Source organism: Taeniopygia guttata, chromosome 11 (assembly GCF_048771995.1).
Source record: "Taeniopygia guttata chromosome 11, bTaeGut7.mat, whole genome shotgun sequence".
Taxonomy (NCBI): Eukaryota; Metazoa; Chordata; class Aves; order Passeriformes; family Estrildidae; genus Taeniopygia; species Taeniopygia guttata.
This window is the reverse complement of record NC_133036.1, coordinates 3,572,364-3,598,176: the sequence shown is the minus strand read 5'-3', so window position 1 is coordinate 3,598,176 and position 25,813 is coordinate 3,572,364. Positions and strand designations below refer to the sequence as shown.

The following is a 25,813-nucleotide window of genomic DNA, read 5'->3' as shown; positions in this document are numbered from 1 at the left end:
ACACCTTAATCCCACACCCTTTGGGCTGTGGCACTGGACATTCCCCTGTGGCCTTCATGTGACTTGTTTGTGCCTGCCTTCATCCTCCTGAGCTGCTTCTGAGGGGCAGCACACCCCGACTATCAATCCAGGGAGCCTCCGAGTTTGGTGTACGCACTGCCAAATGTCTGCTGCTGTATTTTGCTTTAAGAGGAAAACATGTCCTGGAGATGTGCAAATACACTTAATGCCAGTTGTTTCTCACAGTCACGGTCCTGAGCCTACAGCTGGCATTTGTGCAAGCTGAGAAAACCATGGATTTCCCCCGAGCTTGGCAGTGTTAGGGGTTATCAGATTTTGGATGAATTAAAAATGTTTCCTTTTCAATATTTGCCATAGAGCTGTCTGTTTAGATACCTGCTTTCATGTGCCACTGAAGCTGAGAGGAAATGGGAGTATTTGTCACTTGAGGACATGGATAAGCCTCGGGGGTTTTTGTCTCTGGCAGTAAAATCGGGAAATTTACGATAGGTCATTTCTCTTTGTTGCCACTTCCTGGAAAGAACACAACAGAACAAAGTCCACCCAGTAGAAGCTGGTCTGACTCATACCACACTGCTATTTTCAGCTTTAAAATGCCAAAGTCAAAAAAGTGCAGCGATATTATTAGAACTGTTTACTTTTCAGTGAAGTTTGTTTGCCTGTATTAAAGTGGATTGATCACTGGCAAGTTAGAAGAGTCAAAATATCGATCCCAAAAGATAATGCTGCATTACTGCAACATTTTCTTAAACTGTAGGACTGTTACTATATTTTGGCTCCAGTGTCTTTGCTGCGGATGAAATGCTGACTTCCAAAGAAAGCAGCACACGGGCAGCACAGGGCACAGAGCTCTGGGGCTCTCCAGCCTCTGTGGGCACTGCCTGGGTGTCCCTCTTGCTGTGTGTGTCCCCGTTCTCTCATCACTCTCACAGGACAAGTGATAGTGATCTCCACGGACTAAGCCATGAAAAAATTCACTGGAAGTAGATGCCAAGCAGAAGTCAAGGAACTGCAATGTTTGCCCTCCTCTGAGGAGCTTGTTTGCAATGTTACCAACTCAAACATTCAAAAACTCAGCCATTTAAACTAATATGCAGTAAAGGAAACTATATGTAATAAACAATGTCTTGTGTTCTTTTCAGTGTCTTGCAAAGTTTTGGGTCTGCAATGAATAGAATTTCAGATGGTTTTGATTTGGCAACCTCCAAATGAAAGCTGAAACTTAGCCCCTTGATGACTCCAAAATCTTTTAAAATTACTTTATTAATAATTTTTGTATTGAAGTTCCATAAGCAGAATTTTTTTTTTTTTTCATAAAAATACCTCCTTTCACTTTTTTAGTTGCTGTCTCTTCACATCACTCATGCTGGATTCTAGCCCAGGTAAAATGTTTAAGGTTGACAAAGGCTCTTTTGGTATGCAAAGGGTTATACAATTGGTGGTGGTAGAACTGTTGGGAAACCAAGGTAAATTCTCCACTTTTTACATCCTCTGTGTTGGCTGCTTTCCACAGAAGAGAAGGAAGTTCTCATCCCCAGCGGTGTTGGACTTTAGTTCAGTATGTTAATAACCAAATTCAAAGAATTTATGTCACCATAGGCAGAGTGCTTTCCTAGATGACTGAAAGCCTGCTGACGTTCACTGCAGCAATTCAGAAATCTTTCTACCATGGCACTACATTTGAGTGGCCTCCAAGCAGGCTTGATTATAACAACACTTACAGGAAACCAGTAGCAATCTGTATGTTTCAGATGCTTTTAATCTACCTGTTGTTGCAACTTTATAAAAACCACAACCAAACAAAAAAATCTCCAAATGGACCCAAATCAGCCTTGAATGAAAAACATCATTTGGTCGAGGTCAGACTTTTAAAAACACTGTTTTTGATGATTTGTGCCCAGATGCATATTTTCATACTCCAGAATGGCCAGGTAGAGAAAAGGCAACATTCAGAATCAAGCCAATTAAAATGTTGCCTACTTTCTGCTGAAAAAATCCAGGAGACTTTTCTAATGCATGACATTAGAAAATATATTCATGTTATGCTGTCCTTGAAGAAAGACTTCTTTTGGGGATTGGTGAATATGGCTGCAGTATTCCTCACCGTGGGACAGACATCCTTAGGGAAGCAAACCTAAAAGAGTGCTCACCAAGTCTTTGCTTAGAAGAGCTTGGGTTTTGCTTGGTATGTGTGAAGGCTTTGAAAGGTGCTTATTAAAGCCTCACCTCTGCCACACATTCACAGCAAGGTCACACAATGCAGGCCTCTGGCATTTCATCATTAGCTTACTAGAACTACTTATCTGCAGGTACATAATTGACAGACCTGGAGGTTTTGCACTCCTCCACCCTGTCTTAATACTGTTTAGGACATTGTGTTCCAAAACAGATCACAACTGCTTGGGATGAGGACTAGGACACTTGTAACAAGTATGGTCCCCTAAGCTCTCTGCAGTCTGGGAGTTCTTCATCTTGTTCCAATTTACACGAACTATTGTGTCACACCTGTTTAAGATTTCACTGTATAAATACTTGGGTAATGAATCAATACACTTCTATGGTAGAATTTAACTAGCAGAGGTGCTTGATGCTACTCTTACAATGGAAATTGCCTAAGGCCAGAAGCTGTGGTAACTTTAGTCATCTCATTAATGGCATTATGAAAGTTGTGAATATTTCCCAAAATCCCATGGTATGGGCATTTGAAGAAAAAAATTTTTGACAAAACAAAACAAACAAACAAAATAGAAAAGGAAAGGTCAGTTCAACTGCAAATCCATGAAATAGAAAAGGGACACCATAATTTTTTGTATCTTAAAGTATCCCATTACAGTGACTGAGTATTGTGCCTTTTTGGAGTTCTGTCTTCCAGAGCAAGATGATTAAATCATTGGCTGCACTCATGCACTATAGCCCAGCTTTTATAAAACTGAACTACATAGAATTTGAATCCTGCAACTCTAAAACCTATAGCATTTTAACATTATCTTCTTGTAAGTCCTCCTGAAATAGACAACATGCCAAAGAAAACAGCACCTAAGAACCTACCTCTTTACCAAAAGTTATCCTGCCCAGATGCTCAACTGAAATAGCCAGATTGAGGAATAATGCTGGGAACTCTTCTGAAATATCCAAGTGTAGTGTTTACTGAATATTCATGAGAGGCTTTGGTATTTGGGTCATCTCAATGCTTTAATCTTCTGGTCCTGTGTCATTATTTCACTATACACACTCACTCTATTTGTGCTTTGTCTAATGCCATGGCCCTTTAACGCTGCTGCTTGTAAAACCCTCATTTTGTTCTAAATTTGACTGTAACTGGGCCCATTCTCTGTGACTTTTATGAGAAGACTTATAAATCACTTGTGTCTTAAACTGTTATTCTTTAGCTATCATTATTCCTGCTTTCAGGATGCTAAGGTGTTGTTAAGAACACATTTATATTCTGTATGAACTGTCTTAACTCGTGAGTGAGTCACAAAAAAAAGTTTGCATTAAGAAAGCAAAAATTCTAGTTCTTCTTGTATTGTTGTGATTGGGCTTTAAAATACCTTATTTGGATACTTTGAAAGGGAAATAAATAAATATGATGGGTTTTAACTGCTCATTCTTTGACAATCTGAGGGTCAGTTTTGTTCATCTTCTGAACAGAATAAAAACTGGCCTCTGGGTTTTTAGGTCCATGACTCTGCTGAAAGAATTGTGCTGCCATTTAGCACGAATGTACATGTAAGAAGTAACCTGCTGTCTCAGAATTCTTCCTGCAGTTATGGTCAGATGCTCTCTGCCAAACCCTTTGTGATGGCTGGATTCACTCGCTAAAAGGAATCCTGCAAGCACTCACATAATGATCATTTTAAGTGCTGCTCTTCAGATTACCTTTCTGTTCATTGCTGTTTCCCCTTCCATAAGTCTGGAAGTGCACTCGGTGGTATTTGCAGTGGAACTCGGTCTCTCCCTGTCCTTGAGAGCAGCACTGGGCATCAGCAGCTGCTGGTTTTGGCAGGAGTGTCCCTCCTTCTTAGCCTCTGTATTGAACTGCCTGTATGGCAGTGAATGAGTGCAATTGAGATGAGAATGATTCAATGTCTGTCTTACCCATTATTCTCTGCTGCAAGGTCCTATTCCAAGTATTTTACATCATTACAAGGAAAACCAACATCCAAACAAACACAACAATTGACAGTTAAACTAAACTTTTGTTTTCTTAACTGATTTCTGCACAAGACATGTCTTCCTTGTGGGAGCCTACAAAGGATATCCTTGCCCATTGTTTTAAGCTTTCATATTATGTGAGAAGCTTTACATTTCTCTGGATAAATTAATTTTAGGTAAAATACTGATTTTTTTTATTAACATGTTTAGTTGATAATGATGCTTAATTAGGTGAGACCTGCACTGCAAATTGGCCTGTAAATTTCTGCTTTCTTCACATGTGGATTAAAATTAAGCTTTCTGGTTTTATACTAAGTGTTTTTTTTAAGCTGAAAACAATAGTCAAAAGGAGTAAACAAATGTGGTATTGTTCCAGTACTCTGTTTCCCCATCACATGATATTCTAAAAATACAGAAGTACCTAAAACTACTTTAGATGTCAAAGAATTTATGTAAAATGGAGTTCTTCAAATTTATCTACAAAGCTCCTCTGAAGAACTTTCTTTAATTAGCTGTATAGATTTTGAAGAGTTTGTGATTCTCTTGCAGCAGAGTCTGAGCCAGACAGGCCAACACCTTACAAAGAGGAAAACATTTCTAATGTACTTTCCACAGAAGTATAGAATATGGACAAAAATTAATGCGGTGTTGATTAATCAAAGCCAAGGGAAGGAGGATCCTGTGGGGCCAGCAACACAACCTGACGTGCTTCCAGCCTTCTCTAGGATTGCCACAGGCCACTTTTCTCTCCTCTGCTGCTTCTGCTCCCTGACAGTAAATTTCCCTTTAGGAGGGGTGTGCTGGTCAGAGTTACACTGTCAGCAGGACACTGAATTCCCACTCGCAGTTGCTTCCTCTCAGGCCACACAGCCCTGGCCACATGATTTGGTGCCATAAGGGACTTTCCTGTGATCACAGGAGGATGAGCTAACTGCCTCACTGCCCCTGCCCTCTCCCAGGGAGGGATTAGGATTTGATCCAAAACCAACAGAAGTCTGTGGACAGAATCTCATTGACTGACACTGGTTTTAAATCAGACTCTATAAATAGAGAAATTCGCATTAATTTTGATCAACTGAAACAACTGCTCTCTCTCCAAGTTTCCACCTCACATCCAGCAGAGCCATCAACCTTCAGTGGGAATGTGTATGCTATGGGCCTAGCAGGAGCACAGTTGTGAGGTTTTCACACAATTAAGGTATGCAGAGCTTTTGTCATTTTCTAGCCCAGCCTCCTGCTAAAGGCAGGACTGCTGGCAGTGCTGGGTCAGCTCAGCCATGGCTTTGTTTAGCTAAGTTAAAGGACCTTTAAAGGATGGAGCCTCTGAAACCTGAGTGCCTCATAAAGAACTGCATTACTCACCTGGTGATTGTTTTTTCTACCATCTGGCTTGGACCTCTGAAGTTGAGACACCTGCCTATGCCACTGGTGGTTATCTGCCACTATGGAGAAGATTTTGTCTCTGTCCTCACAAGTGACTTTCAAATAGCTGTAGGGTTCTAACTGCTACCCCCCCAGCCTGCTGCAGGCAGGCAAGGCTGGCCCTCTCAGCCTCTGTGGTAAGGTTTGTGCCCCAGGGCCCATCTCGGTAGCTGTGCATTGTGTCCTCTCCAGTTTGTCAACATTTTCTTTGAACTGAGGGCCCTAAAGCTGATTCCAGTATTTCAGCAGCAGCCTCACCATTTCTGGGCACTGAGGCACCGTGACTTATCTCACTTTCCTGACTGCATTTCTAATGCAGCCCAGCATGTAATTTTCTCCTTTTGTAATAGCAGCACACTCCTGGCTCATGACCAGCTTGACTTTCACCCTAGCCCCTACATCCTCTCTGGGAGGGCTGTCTGACAGCCCATTGAACCTGATTTCTCTGTAACACCACATCCCCCTGTGCCTGCCCACCCTCCTACCAGAAACCCAGCATTGATTTCCTGATTTAAGATCAACTTGTCTTAAAAAGTTTACAGGGTTTTGAACTTGTGCTGCCAGCTTGACCCACTGCAGAGATCAGTATCAGCTGTGCAGTTTGAGCACAGCTCCACATAATTCTGTACCTGGGCTGTATCCAATAATGGTATTTTATATTGTTATATACTTTTCCCTCTTGGTATTCCTTGATGTGGAAGAAGTAGCTGTCCAACCTTTGTCTCTGTAATCGCTGTTATCTGCAGCCACTAAAGAGTTACAGTTTGTGTATGTGACCAGGAAATGTTAAGTGTTTGCAGGCAGCCAATAAAGAAGAGATCAGCAGCCCGACTGACTCACCGGCAGGAAATCTGGAGCTGCGTCTGGATCAGCTCAGAGCCGACTCACGCCTGGGACCGCGGCAGTTTCACTCCATCATTCTATCGGTTCATGTTTCTGTTTCCAGAGGTAAGTTGATTTTTATTTCCAGTTTCTTTCCCTGAGACATCTGCATTTTCTTTCATAGTAAGGAAATGTCTTTGCCATGAATTAAGTTTTAAAAATTACCTTATAATTAGAAACTTGAAATAAATGGCTTTATAGCAGTCTTCTTCGTGCCTCTGCCTGCACAGCTGGGCAAGTATGGCAAAGTTATACAAGACTTTTAGTGTCTTACTAAAAAAATAATGTCAACCGTTTCCTTGCATAGATCACCTCTGGAATATTGATTTTGGGGGTTGATAATAAAACTTTTAATAGATATGGGAGAAAAAGTATTCAAAAGAGCAGAATTATTGAAAAAAATATCTTGGTACCTTGCAATACGAAGATGTAGAAACTCAGACACGGGGAGAATGGTGCTTAGCATGTCATGACATGATTTGTAACAATAAAGATTGAAGTACTTTCTGTTTTGATTTTAAAAATCTCCAGTTTTATTAGGTTTTGCAAATCCAAAATAGGAGCTGATGACAGCTTTAATTTTTGTCTAAGTAGTCAGTTAGCAAGAGTTTAAAAAATGTTTATATTATTACTTGATTCAATTTTAAATAAAAATAAATACTTTAAGGTGGTTTAGGTAGTAAAACCATTATTTGGTCTTCCTTGAACTATGGTTGGAGTTGAGTAAATTTTTTTGCATATTTAAATTATTAATTATTGCTGTATAGAATAAAAATGAGACATAATTTTGCTTCTGCCAGCATTTTGATTACCTCCTTTGCATTCAGGATTGGTACATTTGTGAGGTCTGTCTTTGCAACTTTAAGGAATAAATCACTCATTTAGAAAATTACCTTCCTTCAGAGAAACCATTTCAAATTTTATTAAATTTTTAACCTGTCAGCCTCATCTCTTAAGGAAACTTCAGAGAAGCACCCAAGGCAGTTATTGATTTAAAACTACAATAATCTAACAAAAAAGCCAGAAGTTCAACTGTGCTTTCCTACCAGAATCATATATAGTTAAAGCTCAACTGGTAAATCAGCTGCTGCTTTTTGCATTTTGATTCTTGTTAGAGGCAAAACTGAGCTTATATTGTGAATGTGCCTGCAGGACAAGACTGAGATTAACCAACAATAAAATGTTCATTAACTAGAAGCAATATCACAAGCAAATTTATCTTCAGGCTTTTGTCAATTTTGCTTGTGGAGAAAAAGTTATCTGGGCTTTGAGGCCTTCTGCATGCCAGGAGTTCTTTTTGTAGAGCACACCTCAAAGGACACAATTCTCTCTCAACAATCCTTCACAGTTACTTCAGTCCCCTCATTGGTTCCTTTTCTAGCCCTGGTCTGCTGGACCCCAGAGGGAATATTCCAGCTGAGGAGTTGTGACTGCTGACCAGTGGTCTGCAGTAATTCATACCAGTGCCAGCTGGTTAATGCCATCTGTTATCTCAGACTGCTTGTTTTCCTCCTCTACCACTCGCTTTTTGGCTATCTCCAGTCTAATGGAGCTTCACAGATGTAATTAGAAGTGTTACTCATGCAGTAACACAGTGATGCTTTGCAGAAGTTGTTTCTAATCCATGTGTGTGTTGCCATGCAAAGGGCCTGAGAAGCGCAGCTGGCCCCAGAGAGGTCCTGCACGGACACTGCACTGCCCAAATTACTGGCAGCTACAAAGACACAACTCCACTTAGCAGAATTCGGACAGGTCACAACAGCAGGAAATGTTCCTTTTTCTTTGCTTTTGTATTTACATATGATTTATTAAAGATGATATGCAAGAATGATGCAGAATGTGCTGTCATCAGTTATTGAATAATTGCCTTTTTTATGAAAAGTGGAGAAATTATTTGCCTGATATGCAACTGTAAGATGCTAGTTTGTTGTCTACATAATTCATATCACGTTAAAATCACTTTTCATATTATAAATACTGGTCTACTATTTTAGAGGCATCAGATAGAAATAATGATGAGCAATTAATTAACACCTTGCAGCTTCAGATGGCAAATTATGGTCCAGACACTCCTTTGCAATCAGTGCATTTTTCCTCTCTTTGTAAGGAAAGTCTGACACAGAGGGGTGAAAAGAAGGTTGTTGGATTTGTTATTTGGGAAGTAAGGGGTGGTGTAACTTCACCGTGCTTTGGTAATTGTGACAAAAAGACCTCTTAAATTTTTTTCTTTTCTGCCACATTTTTTCCCCAAGCCAGCCATCAAGAAATGGCCAATCCATTACCTGTGGTAGGCCAGGAAGATTTGGAAAGCTTTACCTTGACCAGGACAGGCTCAGGCTTTGCACTCAAAGCCTTTCATATTTCCTGGAACACTCCCATCTCTGTGAAGCTGCTGGCCAGTCAGGACACTACAGACAGGTATGTGTCTTATCTGCCCAACCCACCACACAGGTGGGCAGCACAGACCTGCAGTGCTGGCACCAGAACAAATCCTGGCATCTCCAGGAGCACCTGATCCCTAAGCACATCTCTATTCCTGAAAGGGAGAAATCCTGGCCAGCCAAGAGGCAGCCTGGAGGCAATTTTACTGACAAACAAGCTCAATAATTTGGATTTATTGTTAAAATAATACTAGCTTGTGCTCAGCCATAGGGTTCTCATTTCCACATCCTACACTCTCATCTCCTGCTGAAGTTCCCTTCAGTCTAACCTGCCTTTGACTTTTTTTTTTTCAGGGAGTGGAAGTTGCTACTTCAGGACATAGCAAGTGTCAGATGCTACGAGTCTGAATATCTCCTGCCTTTGCTTGGGATTTACCAGTGCCATGGACTTGTGGGGATAGTGACTGAATGGATGAACAATGGATCCCTCCACTCCCTCATCCATGAGGTAGATAAACAATGTCATCGTTGAGGTGATAAAATTAATTACAAGATCAAAGAACAATGTAAATTATGGACATTAGTCCATATCTGTTCCATAACAGTTTCCAATCTGTTCTTCAGCTTCTGCATTGTGCTTCTGTATTGTGGTTGTTTGTTGTCAAATGAAAATGGGAATAGCAACAACTTCACAGTACCAAAACCTGTATTTTGTGTTACATAGCATCAGCTGTACCCAGAGCTTCCCTTTCCCTTACTCATAAGGATCCTGTCGGATGTGGCTGAAGGGCTGCATCATCTTCACAGCCTCGAAGCTGCTCTCTGCCACTGCAGCCTGAAACCTTCCAATGTGCTTTTGGATGTGCAGTACAGAGCCAAGGTAGGAGCTGCTACTTTTAGTCCATTAACATAGAATCCAGTGATTGTCCTATTGTTGCATATATTGAGCTTAATAGACAACATTTCATACCAAGACATGTTCTATTATTACTAAAATTACTTTTGCTTGCATTTCCGTAGATATCAGATTATGGCCTAACCAACTGGAAGAAACAGCAACTGAGGTCAGACCTGCAGAATTGCCAGCAGAGAAACTGCCAGGATTTAGTGTATCTTCCCCCTGAAATACTTGAAGGAGGCCTCCCTTCCCAGAAAGGTGATATTTACAGGTGAATGGAGTTTCTAAGGGCATGTCATACCCGGTCCATGCTGCACTCTACAATGCTGCCAAAACGCTTATAACACTTATCTTCAAAAACATTACAGTAAGAATGCCAGACATACATAATGCAGTAGGATAGTATGGGATGAGGCCAACTACAGCAGTGAATTATATTGTAAATTCCCATATTTGGTGATTCAGATACCAAGATTAAGAACTGTTCTCAAAGTAAGTCATAAAAATGTTTATATAATGGACCTAAATGTTTTAAAAGTCTAACAGCTGCCAAAACTTTCAGCTATTTTTAGAAGCCTCATAACTGCTTCACATAGTTTATAAGTGTGAGCTGTTGTCAGCTTTAGTTTCAGAAAAAATTGTTTATGCCTAGATCAGGCCAGGTAAAAATAAGGCTTTTCCCTCAATAGTGTTCCATTAAGATCCTGTGGAATCACTGCTGGGATAGGTTGCTGAGATACTGAAGCATTTTTACTTTTTAACAAAGTGATTTTTACCAAGGAGGGAGATTACTCACTGCCACATGTCCCTTTTGGGTTTGTGACATGCACTGTGGCTGCCTCAATAAATGAGAGGACCTCAAGGTGCCACTGGTCTGGATGGACACACAGTCATGGCCAGCACTCATAGCTGTGGGCTAATATTTTAGATAACTTCCAAGAGGCCCACTCTTCTGATTTCTGAGCTTGTGTGAAACCTATAAATTTAAAATCCTGCTTTATTGTCATAGAGGCAGGCTCTAAGATGAGTCAAATAATGCATACACTTGAGGAGACCTATAAATGACTAACCTCATGTTGTTCACAAATGCAAGTTTTGCACAGGAAGAGTGAAGCCTTGCTTTCAGATAGCATAAATAATTTTTGAAAATTGCATTCATATATATGATTTAATGTATACCTTTATTATATAATACATTATATAGTAATATGCTGAGATGTGACTGAGATGCATGAGATACAGGTGCATCTAAACAGTGATGCAACAAAGCAAAAATTTGTTGTCATACATGAAATACAAAGTACATTTAAGTTACATGTATGTCCACATTACATTAATACTTTCCAGATTCTCATGTGAAAGTAAGGCAGAAGAGGCTCTTTTAACCACTGTAAGCTGTAATCACTACAGCAAGGTATATAAAAAAGCAGATATGTTTATCCTAGAACTGCCTCTTCCCCTTTTGATTGCTTTGCTTATTTGTAGACTGTTTTTTCTCATCCAGCAGCCTCCTCTTTTCTGCCTCTGATTACTGATCTTTTTTATAGCACTGTATTTTATAGCATCTGAGTTGTGGGTTATATATATAGATCTATGATCCCACTGCAATTACTCCTAGGATGCTGGAAAAAGGTATTTGGAGCCCCATCAAAATTTGCTGAAGACAATAGAAACATAGTGCATCAGAACCAAATTTCTGTACGTTAACTGATGTGCTTGTTGGTACCTGCTGAAAACTCCAGTTGATACTGAAATTACCTGAAAACAAACCAGTAATGATAGAGAAAGGAGAACAGAACTCGATGATTTTATAAGAGCAACTCAATTGAAAACTGAAAAAAGGTCTCATCGAATTAGAAAAGACTTGGATAGACTTCATCTTGAAAATCTCCTTTCCCTTAAAGAAATAAACTTGCATTTGAAGCTGAGAACATAGATACAGATTGCAAACTAATGATGGTCATTCACTGTTTTCTTGTTTTCTTGGTTTTTTCCCAGTTTTGGAATCCTGTGTTGGGAGAGCCTCAGCAGACGGAAACCTTTCGAAGGTATTTATTTTTCATGTCAGACACTGTACTGTCCATATCTTGTCCACAAATTCCCTTTTCATAGTGAAATTATGATACAAACAGTCCTTTCAGATGTCCCTTTGCCTTCTCTTACTGTTACAGCACAAAGCTTCACATTAGAGGATGTAAATACAATTCCTCACCAAATCCTAAATGTTTCCAAAGAAACTGCTCTTTCTGAAGGGAAAAGGCAGACCTTCTTTCCCCACTGGTATCATCAATCTGTGCTTGCTGAAGCGCTGCCACTGAGTTGGTTTTCCATGGACCATCAGTGAGAAGGAATACCACTTCATATTTGTCAGCTGGAGTTTTAAAATCAGTGACAAGTAGCTAATTGAATGAGCAGAATACTTACATTTACAGTTTCTATGAGTTTCAAATACCAATCCAAATATGTCATTTCATGATGAATTATACCAAGGAATCAGGGAATCTTGCTTTCTTAGATGAAAGTGTGAGCGGTTTTAGAGAAGTTTGCAAAGCATTATATAATAATTGTCACTGTCTAGGAACAACCCCTGTTTCATGGAAGTGGAGATCAGGAAGGACTTCTTTGCTATGGGCTTCATTCTGCATGGCAAAACTTATTGAAGGACTCCTGTATTTTACAGACTGAGGGCCTTCAAAAAATCCTGCATGGAATAATATCTAAATGCCCATACAGCTTATGGCTGCCATCTTGAGGCTGCTCAAAGTAGATTTCTTTTTTTTACAATTCTTTTGTTCTGTTCTCCTAATGCAAGTGTAAACTTTTATATAAAACTCTGCTTAAAATAATAGCATGTATTCCTGAGGGATCTGTGCGTGTAGCTTACAGTACAAGTTTACATAACCATTTGTGACTCAGTTTTGGACAGAGTTCTTTATCCTGAAAGGTCATGTTGCAATAAGCAGCTATAGCCTGTTAAAGGCTAGCATATCTACTTACAAGAGCATTCATATATTTTTCCTTTTAAAAAAGCAGTCTTTGTTTTAGGATACACAATATAACTTACATTTGATGTAATTTTAAGAGGTCTCTAATATTTTTTGGCAGTAATATTTTTTTTTTAATTGTAGGTCAAACAACCCTGCTTGATGTTTTGAGAGGAATCTGCAGCAGCTTGAGGCCAGGCATTTCAGAAAAGTTCATACCAAGCAATTTGCCTGAGAGGAATAAACTGTTAAACCTCATTGCTCTGTGCTGGCATCAAGAACCAGATTATAGACCACATACTGCAGGTAACACTCAGGATTTCCTTCTGTGCAAGATCTGTAAGGAGACAGTCTTTATAGGAACATTGCTTTAGCACTCTGAACAACTGAAATGGAAATAGTCTTTATATACCTTTGATGTTTCCTCCAAATGAAGCTTCCTACCAGATTGACTTATTTATCTCCAAAATTTTGTTTACTATAAAGTAGAGCTGGAAGTTGTATTAAAATTATTTCCTCTAGTTCTTCTTTTTTCTTAATATAATAGTAAAGTTAGTAACATTATGATGATGCCTAAATGTATACATGATTTCATACACAATGTGGTACTTAAAATGCTTTATTACCCCTGCAGAATGTGTACATCTTCTAAATGGAGTTTTGAGTAGTATAAATAAGGAAGTAATTTCTGCAGCAATCTACAATTTGATGGATGCAAAGGTCAGTGCAAAATGTCTTGTTCTCCTATAACATTATTTCATTAATTCAATTGCAATCTTTCTGACCCAACAGTGAAGGTTTTGTCTTGATTGTTTTACTGGACATGCCAGAGAGCTGGAGAGGGCCCTTTGGCATTTCAGGTTCATTCAGAAATTGTAAAATATATATTTTTGAGGTTCTCTAGAACATTAGTCAATTGCTACCTGCTATTTTAAAAATACAACTTCTTTCTAGTCACCACCTGGACTCAGACTGGCAAACCCACGTGAGTGAGAACAAAAATCAGCTCAAGTACCACAGATTAGAACTAGAACCAAGGACAGTTTTTTTGTATTACTGGGTAGAAACCATTTAGTTCAAAACCTGAGCAGTGTTGGTACCTGTGGTAGCAATACCATTAACAGCACTGCTCTGTACCCTTCACTGTTTCTAAATGACCAGGCTTTCAGGCCAAGACACTGCTCATCCCAGGGTCTCAGGGCTCTCTAATACCACAGGAGGGGATGGGGAGCAGCCCTGATCGAGGGAATGGAGCAGGTATGGAGCACATATCTGCTTACACTGCCATGGGAACTCCGGCACAAATGTGACACCACAGCAGAGCTGTATCCTTGCTGGTAACATAGGCACTGAGGGAAAACAATGACACAGGTTTTGGCCCTTGGACAAGGAGTCTGATTCTAGCTGGAGTTACACAACCCATGCTGTGTTGTTGTTGGTTTCATTAGTGTGTTGTGTATGTTGATGCATGTGGGACTATTTCTATATGTTGCAATCACATTCTGTGCTCATAGAACAGCCTTGATCAATGTTTTAATAGGTGGCATAGAGTCAAAGTAATTTTTACTACTGTTGAAGTTTATTTAAGATTGTGCTGCCAAATATTCCATAATTTAATGCTTCAATCTCCCTTGAGCAAGGTTTTATTTTTTAATTTGTTAGATTGTGAAGGTTTATTTTATTAGTGAGCATTATTTATTGTTCAAACACTGATAAGTCAAAAATTACTCTGAAAATGAAACTGAAGTTTCTAGGAAATTGATTCACAACCGTTGAAGTATAAAATCTAAAAAAATAGTTTGACAAATCTGCTGTGGATGTACAAATTGGAAGAAGGTTACAAGTATTGACACATCCTTAGTGCAGACAGTCTGGCACACTGAACACAGGATGGCCATGCTGTTTGGCTACTTAAAGGCAAACATGTTCTAGCTAGCCCAGTCTCTCTCAATACAAACTTATTTTCACCTTCCCCCACATGATTCAACACTGGGTTTTAAAATAAATGTAAAACACTGAAAAGAGTAACAGGGTAGAATTTTGTCAGATTCTATGCCCGTTCACTCCGTGCTCTTCACTGAGTGTACCTTACAGTGTAATATACATTGACAGTAGAAGTTATATTACTATAAATTGTTGCTCCTGACAGCTGGGAGTGGCACAAACCAAAACTACGCTTACTGCATTACTGTGGCTTTGTTCTTCCAGGAGAGAGCGCTTAATGCATGCAAAGGCTCGGAGACCTACACGCTGCAGAGAGGCACGTGCAATTCAGAGGTGAGTCCGTGGCACTGGAGTCTCCAGAGTACTTCATCAGCTGCTTATTCCTCCTGACAGCCCTTACACTCTGTAATGCAAACACTTGTGCAAAATGTTCCTAGCCAGCATAACTCCATCCAGCAAACCCCACTGCTTTATCTTGCTCCAAGCAGCTCACTCCGACGTTGCTCTTGCAAAACCAACCTCCTCCTCTTAGGGTTTGTTTTGAACCTCTCCTGTTTCAAAAAGGTTTTGGAACAAAAGTTTCCAATAAGATAACTCTTCTCTGTTTTGATCTCTTTCAGATCATCTGTCCACAAAAAAACAACTGTTTAATCAGCAAGAAAATTCCTCTTCTAGTGCCAAGTTTGTCCACTGTTCTACTTGATAGCAGTGCAAATACAGCAGGAAGAGATAATATTGAGATGGGTATGTCAAGTACTACCCCACAGAATGCAACAACCAAAGGTCACTGTCTTGAATTATATTCAGCTCCAGCTGTTACAAGAAAAGGACAAATATTAATAGTTGTTCCATACAGAAATGTACTTTTGAATGTAAAATTGTCCCTTCGCAGAGTAAAGCTGTGCTCTCTACTGGCATCATCTGAAGCATGAGTTCAGTGCAGGAAACCAAAGACACCACAAAGCTTTCCACTTAGATGTATAGATCAAAAAAAAAAAAAATTTTTTTTTAGAATACTGAGCTGTAAATGTAGTGCTGCCTTTCTCTCACACTTCTCTCTCAAATATCGCCTGTTGCTTTTGAGAGAACAAGTCCCTTCTGGGAATCACGCTGCTTTTTGCCACCAGGAATAACTGCTCTTTTTTTGTAAAATGCTAAGAAATGGAGATATTTTAAAAAGGCAATGTTGCCAGGAACATATGATTAATTCCTGATAATCTCTGTTCCTATATAGAGAAATTTCTTTACCTTTCCAATGTAGATTTGTCCTAAGTGTTTAAATTTGTGTCACAAAGAGATAGCCTGTATTTCTTATGCCCTCAGGTACAAAAACTGAGACATCAGAAATCAATTCACCTGTAGCAATATCTGCATTTCCAAGCACTTCAGTTCTGATCAATAGCCATCAGACTTATGGACAGAATAAAATGTTACATTACTTGAATAACAAATTCCTACAGACAGCTTGGAAAAGCCAGATGTGTGTAGTAATATATGCCAAAGTTTTCCTAGGAATAATGATGTATTAACAGGAGCCAAAGTAATCTCAAGTCAGTCTTCAGTTCCTGTGTCCTGTAGTGGCTGACATATGTGTAATGTTTTCTTGTTGCTCAATTCAAAAGTCTAATTTTGTTCATCTTAAACTTCTTCTAGGTCACCCAGGCTCTGAGAGAAGAAAATCAAGCTCTTTTTGCACAAATCCTTCATCTGTTTCAGCTGCAGGCAAAGAGAGCCGTCAACATAATTCCCCAGCACTGATTCTTCAGCACAGACCACAACCAATGCACCTTGGACAGGCAGTGACAGGTAAGGCACCATTGCCACTTTGAGCTGGCAGTACTTACTTTGGCCAGATCTTAGTGACTCAATTGTTTAAAACTTGGAGGAAACAGATATTTCTAAATTTTGTGCACATTTTCAGGTATTCAGAGTAATAACTGATTCTGACTTGATACAAATGTCTCTCTATTTGTGTATTGCTGCTTCTCTGTTCTCAGAAGTTCAGGTACTGACCACTGAGAACATTGGCTTGTTCTTTTCTTTCAGGGCCACAGTGAGGCTGAGAACAGTTCTGAAAAGACCATAATAAAATACAAAAAAACATAGCACAAATTAAATATTAAATACATTAGTTGTTTAGGTCTGGAATATTCTTTTGCAATCATAAGCTGTGCATTGCCTATGTCTGCAAAAGTAGCTACTGACTACAGAAACAGGTGACGGGACTCTTCATCCCCTGTTCTTCATCCCCTCACATGCAGAACAGAGGCAGAAAGGGTCAGCTTTTGATTTGTGAAGACTCTTTGACTGTGGGTGAAGCTTTGTGAGGTTTTTATGTTAACTTTTTGCAAACTGGCCTATAACAATTCTCAGCCTAGCTGGCTGTCCTTCTCCATGGCAATTTACTTGAGTGATGACATAATTTCTGGATAAATCAACAGACCAGACCATGCAGGAAAAGTTCCTCCCAGAACTCTCCTGGCAACACTCAGAAATCAGAATGACAGAAGCATGCTCTCCAAAGCAACACGACTTTTGGTTATTAATTTTCTCTTGGTGTGTGCTATTTACTGTACACTAAAAACCCTAATGTCAGCACTAGTCACCTCATGAAGAGAGGCAGAGCCCAAAGCTCTCAACCATTTTATCAAGAGTATCACTTTTGGTATTAGTTTGGCTTTGACCTATATTCATTTTCCCAGTTTCATGCTACATGTTTCAAACTTGCCTGCTACCCTGAAGTACCTGTTAGCTGTCCTTCCACCTTTATAGGAGAAAGTTTTCTCATCTGTGTCCAGCCAAGGTGCTTTGCATAAAGTCAAATACAGATGCTAGATGAACAGGACAAGACCTGAAAATCTTCTCCCCTTACACAATCTGAGCACCCAGAAGTTTAGAAACACCTATTTGCTATAATCTGGTCTTTGTGAGTTTCAAACATGAGATGAAAATACTTTTGGACTAGTTTCAAACACAGAATGCAAACAAACTAACTCCTCCTCCTTCCTTCCTCTACTGAGTTTATATTTCTGGTGTTGATGCTATCACTTGCTAACAATTTCTGGATGAATAAAACGCTTGGTTGATCTCATTTTGTTTTCCTTTTCGCTCAAGGTCCTTGCAGCAAAGGAAACTGCTGTCAAATCCTTGCTTGCCAGAGGCAGAGCATACTGAAGTGCATGACAGAGGGACGCCTCAACCACATCCTGGACGTGCTGCGCTCGCGGCAGGCGCTGTCGCGGGTGGATTACGAGAGCATCACCTCCTGCCCCACGGTGACCGGCCGCGCTCGGGCGCTGCTGGACACCTGCCTCTGCCTCGGGGAGAGGGCAGCACAAGCTGTAGTGACTGCCCTGTCAGTGAGCAAATCCTGTCCTCTGGGACAAATCACTCATGCCCAGACTGTCCTTCCAAGGTAAACAGGCTGTTGTTACTGGTTTTTTTTCAGTCTGTTTATGCATCTGAACTGTAGTTATTTGTGATGGCAAGGATTCATGTTGGCGTCTCACAACCCATTGACCAAAGGTAATTCTTCCTGCAGCCCATTATTTGAGTACTGTAGTGAAAAAAGCTAACTGGATTAAAAGGTCAAGACAACTGCTGCCAACAGAAATTGCCAAGACTGCTATAACAAATCCTGATTTGGACCTCAGAGATGGGGAAAGTGCAATATGTGCCAGAGCAAACAGGGCTCAAGTGAGATGACACCTTATTTCCTTGATTTTTTTTTTTAGTTTTTTTAGAAGGGAGGAAAATTAATCATGACCTTTTGGAGGTCACAGTATGGAAGAATGGTTATTTATAAATACTTCCAAATAAGGATAGTGAACAACAGAATACTGGAGGAGAAAAAATTTACTGCCTTTCACTGCATTCGTATCTGAGCAAGCTGTTACAGTGAAAGGCTTCAGAGAATCAAGAACTATTTCTTCAGTAAGGCCTTAAGTAAGACTTGGAAGTTTTATATTATGCATATAAATTACTTCCTTTTCCTCACAAATGGTCATATGAAAATACATCAGTACTTTGGAAATGTGGGACTTGGAGTACTCATTAAATGGAGAAACATTAATACTTTACATCCCTGTATCCCTCTAAACATGTCTGCAGCTCAAATGTAAAATGAAACCAGGCAGAAGAAGTGCCAAGCTGATAATTTTGAAGTGGTGGTTCTGCTGAACTGTTGTCATGGTTGTACTCTAATGGGAGACAGCCTGGGATTACTGGGAGGTTTTCTTGTTCTGGCCTGGACTCGCCCACGGTCACAGATTCCTCCTGCTGCTTGAACTCATCCGAAGGGTCATGGACCCCTTTGACTTGAGTTCACATCGAGTTCCCGTCTGTCCAGTACAGCAGCACAGAAATATCAGAATGTTCCCAGGCACAGTGGAGGAAGATAAGTGGTACAACAGGCAGTGAAAACAACCCAGCCACTAACAAGCACCAGACAATTGCGTACAGAAGGCAAACAAGTCCCATGGCAAGCACAGGAGTCTGTCAACAGATCAACAGCAGCTACAAATGTGATCCAGCACATTCCAGTAAAATCTGTTGTTACCTTGAACCCTTCAAGCCTCACGCTGGATGCTAAAAAGAACATTTGTCCCAGCAGACAACTATGCTCCACAACAGTAAAGTGAGAAAACGTGTTGGTTGAGAGCCAGACAATTTAACAGGTAAAGCAAAAGCTGCACACAAGCAAAGGAAAATGTGGAATTAATTCACCACTTGCCAGAGGCAGGCAGGTGTCCAGCCATATTCAGGAAAGCTGGGCTCCATCCCATTAATGGTTACTTAAGAAGACATATGCCCTCACTCCAAATGTCCTCTGCTTCCTCCTCTAGCTGAGCTTGATTTCACATGGCCTGGAGTATCCCTTTGGCCAGCTGTGGTCAGTTGTCCCAGCTCGTCCTCCCCCAGCTCCTTGTGCACCCCCAGCCTCCTCCTTGGTGTGGTGAGGGGCAGAAAGGCCTTGGCTCTGTGTGAGCTCTGCCCAGCAATAACAAAACATCCCTGAATTGTCAATGCTGTTTTCAGTACAAATTCAAAATACAGCCCCATATGAGCTCCTATGGATAAAATTAACTCTATCCCAGCAAAAACAAGCATAATTTGAAAGAGAAGTAATAGGATTACTTTATTCATAATGAAAAGAATGATATAAGGTGGTGGTTTTTTAAAGGCCCAGTGAGGTTTCTTCAAGCTTCATAGCATCAGATTAACATGAGCACTTGTTACACCATCTACAGGTATTTCAAATGCAAAACCATGTTATTTGTTTCACTATGTTGCTTTTGTTCTCTCTGCAGTTTCAAAGTTCTCATTGAATTCAGTTGTTTGGCTGATTGCAAATGCAGTAATGATGTGTTGTCTAGGCACAATTAAGAAATAAGAAATGTGTTACATCAAGATTTCCAGCAACAATACTGCTGGAACCATAAACTTTTTTTTTTTTTTAACATAACTTCATTGACCTTTGAGACTTCCTTGAATTAAAATATTGTTATAATTAAAAGCAATGTCTATCAGAATATGTTGACAATATTTTTTAATTAAAGGAGCTAAATATCTATTTCACAGTTGAATTTTTTTTCACTTTAAATAGGAAATTTCAACAGTCTCTGCTAAAAAAGGATGTCTTGCTTGTGAGGAAAGTGCTTCTGAGGAAAACTGCTGCCATGGTGTTTTGCCTTCTTAGAAGCATAAGATACTCAGTAAAAGAGATAAACATTTGCCTGCTGGAAATAGTTACAGACATTTAAAAGATAAATTAGCAATACTGTTGAAACCTAATAGCAGCTTTCAAAATCATTCCCTTTAGTTGTTCTGCTGGACGCTTTATATTCCTGTGAGAGATGTGCTGGCTGGCAGGCTATGCTGAATTTTTGTCATTGTGGTTTTGACACAGGAACAGTTTTGGCTCTTCTCAAGTAGGCAGCTGTTTCTAGAAAATACAATCTGATGCCAAACCTAAGCCCAGTCTTAACTGTTAATAGAAGAACTGGCATCAAAACAGTGGGAGCACAAGCCGTCTGCTTTTCCAGTGTGGTATTTTTGAAGGGATGGTACACGTTCGTTGAAATGAAACTGTTGTTGATATAAAAAGTTTTGCTACCAAACTAAAACACAAACTAGACCCGCAACTAGCAGCCTTTTTTCTCACCAAAAATACATACTCTCCTAAGGCCTATAGTGTGAGCTGTTAAAAACGTCTCATGTTGATCACTGGTGTGAAATATCAAACTGCTGAAAGCTTATGGTATTTTGCTCCTGCCCAAGCTTGTTTGTTAGGCAAGAGTTCTATGGTCCTCACCTCTGTTTTCTGCAGTTATCTTGATATTACAAAACAGTGTAGAATAAATAGCACTGAGCAGGAGTGAAGATAGAAGAATCAAACTGTTCTTTAATATCTACAGGAAGAAACAAGACTTGAATGTGAAGAACAACTGGAGTTGCAGGAAGGAAATATGAAACCTGGGTATCTCTAGAAAACAGCAAGGAAAATAATAAAACTTCAGGACAACTCACTTTAGGACTGATCATATAAACTGATTAGTAAAACTCTGTTGCAGTTACTCAGAAAAGAATTAATAGACATTAAAAATGACAAGCTATACAAATTTTATGAAGCTATTTAAACTTATCAAAGGAAAATTTATTAAAGGAATGGTGAGTAGAGTAGGCAGATGTTTATTTTTCTGATGTATTGAAATGTAATTTTATTCTTGATTGCAATTGGTTACAGCTATCTTTTGCTGATTTGCAAAAAGATTTGCAAAGGGACAGTCGTCCCTTGCCCTTTGTCCTAACTATACCACGCTTTTATCTGAGATGGGATGGTTTCTGCAGTGTAAGAATGTCTGCACTAGAATTTGTTTGATTTGTGGAAAATTAATCTGAGGCACTGGAATTAAATGTTTAAGAGATTAAGTCCTTCCAGTAGAGAGCAAGGCAAACAAAGCTGTAAATACCACTCAAATGTTGTTACCAGTGCCTGTTAAAAACAGTTCCATAACAAGTGCATATTTATAAAATACTAATCTACAAAATTTCAAAAAATGCATTAATGGATTGCTAACATATACAGATTAATTTTACACCACATAAGCGGTCTAAAATGCACAAAGCCTAAAGCACTAATGAAAACATACCAAACCTCAAAGGTTCTTATTTTATTGTTTCAAGTCTGAATCCTACATAACCTTGTAAAATTCTCATGCTTGCCCAGGCTTGGTCATTTGAGCATCATATGTGAAGATTTTTATGGAAGATTAAGTGCATAAATTAGTACTTGTGGGCCTGGTACGTTAGGGAAGGACCCAAACATGATCAAGACACGCACAGAAAATTTAGATTTCTTTATTGCTGTTTATTGATTTCAGAGCTATACAGCTATTAACTATGCTCTCCTCCAGTAATACATATTGTCTCCAGGATTGCTGGGGTCTTTTATGCCTCAGGAATCTTGCCTTGCACTATATTCCCTTTCATTCTTTTCCTCCACACAGCAGTGCCCAGCCCTCCCCCACTTTGCAAAATACTTTACTGGTGCTCAAAAGACCCTAGCACAATTGGATTTTGTTCCTTTCCTAGAGAAGCAATTCCTTCATTGCCTGCCTGGAACTACATTCCCTTGACGGAGCACATGGTTGACTTGACAGATGGTATGTCAGCTGAGTTAAACAAAACTCCTAGATTTTGAAGGTAAATCCACCATAAATTAAACTACCTGACAAGGCTGAAAAGAACATATTTAATGATTTAACTGGGTTACATTAAATTCAGCACAGCTGCAAGAACCATGTTAATTGTAAGAATTTTGCTTAACCCCACAAAAATGGTAGATCAGAAGCTTAGACTTAACTATTTCCAGCTCTTGTGCTGATGTGATTTGTGGTCAATTTTTTATTTCCTGCCTTTATTTCTCTTTGCCAAGAATACACGTCAAGTAATATTACAGAATTCTGTAGCCTCAAACTGCCATTTTCCTTGGGCTTTAAGAATGACCTTTCTTCTTTCAGAGAAGACATGCATCAGTTAAAGAATTTCCGGACTCCTTCAACTTGGATCAATTAAATGGCAGTAATTTAGAATAAGGACTTGCCCTTTAAAATGTGGTAACATGCCAAAGTATCTCAACACCTATTTCCAACTGCTGTACTTGAACCTTCCACAAAGCAAAAGCAATGTTCATACAAGCAGAAAGCGTGCCTGAATTTTACCCTTTCAGCAGTAACCTGGCTGTACTTTAGAAAGTTCAGTACAGTTAGTTCTTTCTTTAGATACCAAGAAAAAATGTGCCATATTAGTTAACAGAATGACTACTAACATTAAATTTATTGTCCTTTGGCCAAAAAGGGCTCAAAGGTTTTTTTCCAGTTCATTAGAACATTATCTGGTGGGGGGAAAAAATGAGAAAAATTACTAAGGAATGCACCTGGTAAATAGTAAAAAAAAAAAACAATTGTATGAGAATTTTGACCTTGTAACAGCTACAAAATATGTTCCCAAGAAAGCTGTTTTTCTGCCACTTCCATGTGCTATGATAAGCTTGTGACACAGAGGAGCAGGGGGGTGGAAGGAGAGCACGGTGTGCTCACCTGTGTGTGCCAGGCACCAAAGGAGCCCTTGTTTGCCATTCCCTGCGGGCAGCGCTGTGGCTGCCAGAGAACAATGCTCAGCTCTGAGCATAGACTCAGGAGAATCCAGAAGAGAGGAAAGCTTGATCAGCAGTGAGGAAACCTCAGGTTAGGGACAAGCTGATAAAATTGTGTGTGTTTGGTCTAGCAAACGAGATGAAGGGCACACAAGAGAGTCTGGAATGGAGGCACTGAACATGCAGTAAGGAAACAGAGTACCCGGTGTGTTCTTGTGCTTTGTCCTTCTGAACTGGCTTTCAAGCAGGGGCTTAAAAAAGTTTTAAAGGCCATCATAAAGATAGGCTCCTTCCCTATACCCAGAGAAATGAGCAATATCCATGGAACTTTCTTTTACCTGATTGAGAGTTCTTTAGTTGACAAAATTCATGCAAACAACAGTGATTTACTAAACCTTTTCCTTCAGCCTGTTCAATTTATTTATGCAAGCTATAAAAGCTGAAGTGATTTAAGGGAACAAATAACATGGTTTTGCTTGGAGCTAAATAACATGGATATTTATAGCTGCTCTGTAACTCAATCACTATTTATTCCACTAACACCCACCTGTGAAGGCATGGGTCTGTTATCAAGTCAGCTGTCAGGACAACGGAATAGAGATAACTTGAATTAAAGAGCCCTGGAAATTATTTCTACCCTTTACAGTGTTGCTATGAATTCTTAAAAGAAAAGAAGGATCTCCTTTATTTTTTCTTCTCAGCAGATTGTGGTTGGTCATCTTCTCTCAAATACAATGAAAATGTTTCCATTTTTATTAAAATGCAATCTTTATCCAGCAAGATTTCTGTCCAGTCCATTAAGTGTTGGATGAGAGAGCTACTTCACATTCATGTATTTTCTTCCCTCCTTTCACATGAAGCCACAGGAACAAAAAAGAACCCCTTATGACATACTATGTTAAAATGCAAACGAAGTAACAGGAAAAAAAATAGGTTGTTACTTGTGCTGAACAGGTATGACCTCACACAGAAATTCAATTTTTTTCTGATAGATTGCCTGTCTTGGACAGGTTTTATTAAACACTGTATGAGACTAAAAGATGTACAGCCAAAGAATAGTTCAACTCAGGGAGGCTTTCTGCAAAACAAGGCATTGCTCTGCTCTCCTCCCTTCTGCTCTGACTCCTGCAGAGCTGGTTCAAATGCAGTCTGGCAACTCTGGCTAAAACCTGTTCTCTCCACTGCAATTGATCATGTACTCGTATTCAAACCCGCAGATTTATTTGTTTACAGAAGACTCTCACTTACATAGAGAATTCATGAAATGAACAAGAGAGGAGAGATTTGGATGCTGTTTTATATTATGCCTTTCAAAACTCAAATTACATTTAATTTTCTGTAACATATATAATAGCATTTTAACTCCTCAGCTGTTGCATTTTGATGTGCTTAGTAAGAATGTTTTCCTGTATTCCATTTACTAGCATATCAATATAGCAATTTAATTAATTCTTAAAATCACAGAAGCATTTAGATTGAAAAGACCTTTAAGATCATTGAGTCTAACTGTAAACCTAACACTGCCAAGTCCACTACATTTTTAGGTGGTCTGAGACTATTTATTTTGGTTTAAATCTTATGGTAACTGTCAGCTTCTTCACCCAAATTAGACCCCATTAGTGAAAGCTGTCCTTTCTTGTTCAGTGTTATGTCCATCCTCAGTAGCAAGAGAAGGAGCACCTGGCCCGTGGCCAGGCCTCTCCTGCTTGTAACAGTGCCAGTGAGCTGTACCAGTCACTGTGCACAGACACAGCTGCAGAGGGAAAGGTGCACTCTGCATTTGAGACTTCAAGATATGCCTGGGCATGTAGACAGGATTTTTCTTGTTTGTTTTTACAGCTGGCTATTTAATCACAGATGTTCTTCTTGGACAAAGGAAGCCTTATTAAGAAACAAAATAAAAGGCAATTTTCAGGATTTCACAGGTGTAATTTTACTGTATGCTAGACATTGGATTTAACTCCAACAGCATGCAATGTAGCTGCCTCCCAATTGTTTCAGTACAACCACTTAATCTAAAGCTTTGGGTTTTGTTTTAATGACACAACGTCATGGTTATCTACAATGAATGTCATTCTAGCATAGAACAATCCAAAACAACACTTTCCCTAATTATACAACACTTCAGTAATAAATTTTGTCCTTTGTAGTAAGGACAAACACAGAGTTGCTTGTGTAGTGTGACACTGAGCGACCTACATGACCGATGTGCAGGGTGAGGACACTTGCAGGACTCCAGCCATAAGATTTGTTGCATGAGATGACACTGATGACACATCTTAACAAATAACTCGCCATCTCCTATAGCTTCCACATAAACTGAGGTCTTCCACGTTTTCCCATACTAGTGACAGTGAGGTAAAAATAACTGCCTGACCTCCAGAGTGCAATGTGACACACCAGGTTTAGTTTCCTTTATCCTCCTACCTAAGCTCTAACAGTAAAGCCCAAGTGTTTGCTCTCACTTCAG

The 25,813-nt window shown here is 39.5% G+C and overlaps 1 protein-coding gene across 1 annotated transcript; it reads left to right on the top strand.

The window, feature by feature from the left end:
- The first annotated feature begins 6,309 nt into the window (after positions 1–6,309).
- On the top strand, positions 6,310–25,260 carry LOC115496886 (receptor-interacting serine/threonine-protein kinase 2-like). Its single transcript, XM_030282684.4, has 12 exons — positions 6,310–6,546; positions 8,733–8,898; positions 9,216–9,369; positions 9,586–9,741; positions 9,882–10,030; positions 11,758–11,807; positions 12,888–13,049; positions 13,378–13,463; positions 14,952–15,020; positions 15,308–15,431; positions 16,341–16,493; positions 17,802–25,260. Exons 2-12 carry the CDS (start codon positions 8,747–8,749, stop codon positions 18,104–18,106), a joined length of 1,560 nt encoding a protein of 519 aa, XP_030138544.4. The 5' UTR covers positions 6,310–6,546; positions 8,733–8,746; the 3' UTR covers positions 18,107–25,260.
- Positions 25,261–25,813: the final 553 nt, after the last annotated feature.